Source organism: Alexandromys fortis, unplaced genomic scaffold (genome assembly GCF_014885135.2).
Source record: "Alexandromys fortis isolate MF-2015 unplaced genomic scaffold, M_Fortis_MF-2015_v1.1 scaffold_172, whole genome shotgun sequence".
Classification (NCBI taxonomy): domain Eukaryota; kingdom Metazoa; phylum Chordata; class Mammalia; order Rodentia; family Cricetidae; genus Alexandromys; species Alexandromys fortis.
Genome location: NW_026068061.1, coordinates 1,162,035 through 1,168,543, shown reverse-complemented (window position 1 = coordinate 1,168,543; position 6,509 = coordinate 1,162,035). Strand labels below are relative to the sequence as shown.

Genomic DNA, 6,509 nt, shown 5'->3' with positions numbered 1-6,509 from the left:
TGTTCTTGAGGTCTCAGTAGTCCTCATTGTCCGCTGTGTTCAGCGAGACCGGTTTTAACCCAGGCTTTTTCAGACCCAGACCAGCTGGCCTTGGTGAGTTCCCGATAGAACATCCCCATTGTCTCAGTGTGTGGGTGTACCCCTCGCGGTCCTGAGTTCCTTGCTCGTGCTCTCTCTCAGGAGCAGATAGATGGGCTGTATTTTAAATGTTCATCAATTTTATAGGAGAGTGCCTATTTTATCAAGCCATCTTGAAGAATTGGTATGAGTTTCAGGAGGTCTGTTGTTTAGCTGTGTTTAGTGATAACTCATATATGGTCTTAGCAATTGAGTGTTTGTGATGGGAATACTCTGTCTAAAAATGTTATGTGAAGAGGGTCAGAGTGTCACCAAAAGAGATATTTTAATTGTAGTGAAAGGAGGAAAAAAAAGTCATATTTAAGCAAAGTTGTCCAGATCAATCTGAAAATCATGACACCAAATAAGAACATTGTGTCCAGAAAAGTCAGGTCTGATTTTTACAATGGCCAGGCCAGGCAGTTTTGTGTTGAGGCAGGCAAACTGCATTTTTCTGTGTTGAAAATGCCTAGAGAAATTGAACATCGGGTTCTATTGTGCTTGTTGTGAAGTGATTTTGAAAAAAAGCACTCTTTTTCTTATTTATTACAATTACTGTAATCTAATTTCTCTAGGATCTTCTGCCAGTTTTTGAATTCTTTTTCATAACTTACTTCTTTATATTGAAAAGAGTTACTTATCTGTAATTCTCCTGGACAGAGATTAGATAACAAGCTGTCACTCAAAGGAACAGCATAAAACTTCATCTAATTACATTTTTACTAAATGAGACAATACATACTTTTGTGCTTTTACTTTAAACTTTTGGGACTATTTGAATTGTTTCTATAAACAATGTATACTTTGATGTCACAGATATTTCTAGATAGACTCTCTGTTTCTACCTTTAGTCATCAAGAGTTCATATAACAAGAGCTGTCCTGGAACAGTTTTTATCATTTGCAAAATACCTTGATGGCTTATCTCACGGAGCACCACTATTGAAGCAACTTTGTGACCATATTTTATTCAACCCAGCCATCTGGATACACACACCTGCAAAGGTCTGTATTTTAGGTTCATTCATTTAATTTTATTTTAATGTTATAAAGTAAAATTAATGATACAGCTTATAGTTATTGAATCTAATGTATCCAGTTGAAAATATTCAAGATTTTTTGCTTATTTTCTAGTCAGTGTGAGGCAGAGATAAAAATTTGAATATGTAAATTATATTTTATACAAATACTATATATAAAGAAACTATATTTAAACATTAAACTTGGAATACAGCTACATTTTTTGTTATTAGATAGGATTTACGCCTTTTTAGCCTAGAGAAACTTGACCTCTATTGAAAGACCAGGAAAGGAGACTAGAACACTGTGCTCATTTAGACTGGGAAGTTACTTTCATTTTGAACTCAGATGTTTTATCATGACATAAATATTTTAAAATAAGCATATACAGAAGCTACAGTGTTTTTCTAGAAATTTACATAAAGGCCTTATATAATTGAATTTATTTATAACTTATCCTAACTTAAATCTGTATGAAGGATATAGTGATTTTGGTTGTCTTTTGTAGCTTTTAAATCTTTGACACAACTGAGTGAGTAATGTTTCATTTTTGGTTTTCATAAAGCTTATCTCATTATTTATGGCAGTAAATCCACAGCTAATCATTTTCCCCCTTCTAATAAATTAGCTTGATTATCATGTTTACATCATCAAAATCTAAATATCTCTGTATGGTGGCAATACATGAAGAAAGTAGAGTTCCACCACCTTTGGCGTGTGTTATGGCAGTATGTGTTCTCTGATGCACTGCAGCTGTTCCTATGGAAAAGAGTGTGCTCAAGGAGCCACTGATAGATCCTTTCCCTAAGAGCTGCCCAGACAGCCTCCACAGCTCCATCATTTTATTTCTCCTAAGATTAGCACCAATTAAAGTCTCAGTTATAATTGATAGTGGCTATTATCCTTAGATGAGAACCTTCTTTCCTAATTGGGTCATGTGGATTATCTTTATTGAAATCAGTTTTGTTGGCTGTTTGTTTTGATTATTTTTTAAAGATTTAAATGGCTATTAAGAAAAGTTATTTAAAATCACATAGCAAATTGTAGTATTTAACTATGCATTTGAGTTAAAGTGAAATTTATATTTAATAAACACTTTAAACTTACTTTGATTATATATTAGGTTCAACTTTCCCTATATACTTACTTGTCTGCTGAGTTTATTGGAACTGCTACCATTTATACCACCATACGAAGAGTTGGGACAGTATTGCAATTAATGCACACATTAAAATATTACTACTGGGTCATTAATCCTGCTGACAGCAGTGGCATTACACCTAAAGGACTGGGTAAGCACCCCGCCATCCCATTGCCATTTCAATGTTTGTTTGGATCCTGGGTACAAGTACAGTGGACACATGCGCATAACCACAGTTTTTTTTTTAGCTCTTTGATTTCTTACGAGGTAGAATTATTATCTTAGAAGTTGCATATGGGAGAGAAGAGAGAGAGAGATATCTAGGTTCAGTGAGACAGCTCAGTGCTTACAGACACTTACCTCAAATTCTCATGATATCTTCAGGCTTCCCAAGATGGAAGGAAAGAACTGATTCCTACAAGTTGTTCACTGAGCTCCGTGCTATGTCATGTGTGAATCCCCCATACACAAATTAATTGTGTTAAGAATGTTACAGTGTTAAAATATTTTAGAATAAACTCATATCTTTAAATGCACTTCATTTTAATATAAATGCTTTTTATGGGGCACTCTGGAAGATACAGTCATAATATTAAAAGTGGGTAAATGTGGCTGCTTCCATGAGTGTCTTCTAGTACTATTTTTTAGTGGTTTTATTGAGCTCCACATTCTTCTCTGCTCTCCTCCCTTTCTCTCCCCTCCTCTTTAACCCCCTCCCAAGGTTCCCATGCTCCCAATTTACTCAGGAGATCTTGTTTTTTTTTTTTTTTTCTACTTTCCATGTATTTTAGATCTATGTATGACTCTCTTAGGGTCCTCATTGTTGTCTGGATTCTCTGGAATTCTTCTTGTGAATTGAAAGCTGGCTTTCTTTGCTTTATGTTTAAAAAGCACTTATGAGTGAGTACATATGATAATTGTTTTTCTGGGTCTGGGTTACCTCACTCAATATGATGTTTTCTAGCTCCATCCATTTTCCTGCAAATTTCAAGATGTCGTCATTTTTTTTCTGCTGTGTAGTACTCCATTTGTGTAAATGTACCACATTCTCCTTATCAATTCTTTGGTCGAGTGGCATTTAGGTCGTTTCCAGGTCCTGGCTATGACAAGCAATGCTGCTGTGAACATAGTTGGACTGCTTTTAAACTTTATTTCAGATATGCTGTTTGACCTGTGTATTGTAGAAACTGCTTTAAATTTTATATGTTTGCCTTTGTGTTTTAAGAATATAGTCATGTTTCTAATTATACAAAAGTACAATTTTAGAATTCAAAATAATCCCAAAGAGAAACATTCCTCGTCTGCTGTATGGGAAGAAGAACTGCTGAAAGTCCAGCTCTTGTGCCTGTCGGGAGTCCATACATGAAAATGGTTTAGCTTTTCTACAGACTCAAACTTTTTCCAGTTTTAATCATGCTTCCTGTTACATGCTTTAAATTTCATTTCTTAAGAAATGTGGTGACCTGTTCCCATTTATGTGACTGTCTTTGATTTGTTTAGAATTGACATGAAAGGCTAATTAGAAATAGTTTAAGTTTTGAAATGTCCTACCAGTATATAGTTTCACCAGCAGTGTGTGATAAGGACTTCTCAGAATGTTCATAGTAATATTGGCTATTATGGTTACATCAATCTCTTTGAGAAGGGACAATGGCAATAGTATGCTAATATTTAGGTAGCCATATTTTTTTTTATCTTATGATGGGAGTCAATAGTTGTCACTGATGGTCATGTCTGATCACATTTGATCTGTTTTTCATGTGACTTTTGAGATGCTTATGCCCAGAGTTATCCTCTCTTTGTTAAATCTTTAATAGTGTGTCATATAGTTAGAGATACAGAAACATGTTCAGGTACGTACATAACATTGTAGTTGTTCATATCATCCCTGTTTTGTTCAGTAAAGACTCAAAGAGCTGCACATCTGCTGCTCTGAAGTTAGAGTCACAGCTGTGTGACTCAGAACCTGAACGAGCCTGAAGCCCTCATACTGAGAGGATAAATTGTATTCTCCATTGTAAACAAACTATATTATAATTCAGTTTAGACTCTGCTGTACAAACATAACTTTATAAAACATAAAAACTTACCAAGATTTATATAAAAACTGAAGCATACTTACATATTTATTCTATTTATATATCTTTTCATTCTACTAAATTAAACCAGTCTGCCCCCCACAGGATAGCCTGAGAGTTGAAATGCTGACTGAAAAAATTTGTCATTCTCATTTTTTTTGTGAATGACTCAAGTATATACATTGTTCTTTGTATCAGTTGACAATGAATTAGAGAACACTTGTTTTCTTACCCTACCCCAAATGCTTCCCTGTTTATTTCCCCAAAGATAATGTTAAGTCATAGTGCGGTACCCAGGAGAATCAGAGTATTAGCATTAATACAGTGCTGCTTCTAATTCAAAGCCCTCATTCAGATATTTATCAATTGCTTCAAAGGTATCACTTCTAGAAAACATAATACTTACCTTCTCGAAATGCCAGTTTCATGACAGTTGTGTTTCCTTAACCTAGTCACTTTCGTGTTCCTTTATGTATGTACACCTAGTCTTTGAGCAGTCTGTATACATTCATGGCCTTGACATGTTTGAAAAGCACAGACAGATTTTGGATTTGTATATATTTATTCATGGTGACTCAGGCTTTTTCATTTTTGATAGGAATAGCACAGAAATTCCATTTCTGTCTCAATCTCTCCTGTCAAGGAGATACATGATGATTAGCTGCCTTACGTATAGTGGCGTTGACTGTGAATGCTTCTCTGGGGTCTGGTCTCCTTGTTCAGACTGTGTACATATCCTCTTCTGCAACAAAGCTTCAGCTTATTTCAAAATAAATCATGATGGAATTTATCTTACCTGTCAGCTGTCAAGAGTGATACTTTCTAACATAATAGTTTGCATATTGCTATCAGAGAGGGTGTGTTTTTCTTCTGTATGTATTTGTTTTTTCATGTTTTTTATATCAGTATGGACTCTTGAATTTTTCTTTTATTCAGTGTATTATATTAGCAGCTGGTATCTTTCTGTGTAAGAGCCCTGTACTTTAGTTTTCTGTTGCCATAAAATCTGTTTTATACAGTGACTTCTATTGTTATATGTCATAACACATATCAGCATGCTATACATGAATGACTATGGCATAGTCCAGTACAACATGGAAGCATGTTGATGAAAGACCTGACAAAGAGTAGTGCACTGCCCATGATGGTATACGTATATATTTTGATGCTTATATTCCTCCAGATTTGCCCAGTAAGAAGCTTTACAGGAAATGTTGTGCCTTTATGCAGAGATCCATAGTTTTGTAGTATTTCCTTACTGTACAACACAAAATATTCTTGGATCTTATTGTAACTTTCTTGTCCTAACCCTGGTTCTCCAAAGAACCCTTGCTTGCTTAATGAATATTAAGTGTTTGATACTAAGATAATGAGTGTTAGTTGTGCCTGCTGTGTTTTTGTGTATCCTCTTTTGGTACTCATAGGTCTAGGATATACAACTATATGTGTGCACATTGCTGTGGATACTCAACCATGCTCTGTTAAAGTCATGTTGCCCAGCCCAACTTTAAGGGTTTTGGTATTTGCAACCTTTTCTCCATAGTGGGAACTGGCTGCCATTAGATATATTAATGTATTTACATATTGTTTCTTTTACCTTGTTAAACAAGTGCTTTAAAATTTGTACCATTATCTCAGTCTTAAGAATGGTGTAAAGCCAGTGGTTCTTTTTTTTTTTTTTAATTTTTGGTTTTTAAGACAAGGTTTCTCTGTATAGCCTTGGCTGTCCTGAAATTTACTCTGTAGGCGAGGCTGGCTTCGAAGTCACTCTGCCTGCCTCTGCCTCCCGAGTGCTGGGATTAAAGGCCTTTACCACCACTATCCAGCAAGCCAGTGGTACTCAACCTGTAGGTCACAACCCTTTCAGAGGGATCACATATCATATATCCACATTATGATTCATAATAGTAGAAAAATTAGTTATGAAGTAGCAGTGAAATGATTTTATGGTTTGGGTCACCACAACATGAGAAACTATATTAAAGTTATGCAACGTTAGGAAGGTGAGAAGCACTGATATTAAGTTATGATTTGTTCTGCAATTAATTTTAAATTTGTCCAATAAATCTTACTTTTATTTTATATTTTGCTTTTAATTTTACTAAAAATGGATTCATGTCATACACATAACATGAGCATAAGTGTGTTTCTCTT

The 6,509-nt window shown here is 35.0% G+C and overlaps 1 protein-coding gene across 4 annotated transcripts in view; it reads left to right on the top strand.

Moving 5' to 3' along the window:
- Nbea (neurobeachin) overlaps positions 1-6,509 on the top strand; it is a 467,863-nt gene that overhangs the window by 100,353 nt on the left and 361,001 nt on the right. For all 4 annotated transcript variants that reach the window (XM_050120186.1, XM_050120187.1, XM_050120185.1 and 1 more), the window contains 2 exons: positions 969-1,121; positions 2,260-2,428. In XM_050120186.1, the coding sequence (XP_049976143.1) occupies positions 969-1,121; positions 2,260-2,428 (322 nt within the window). The remainder of the gene's footprint in view (positions 1-968; positions 1,122-2,259; positions 2,429-6,509) is intronic.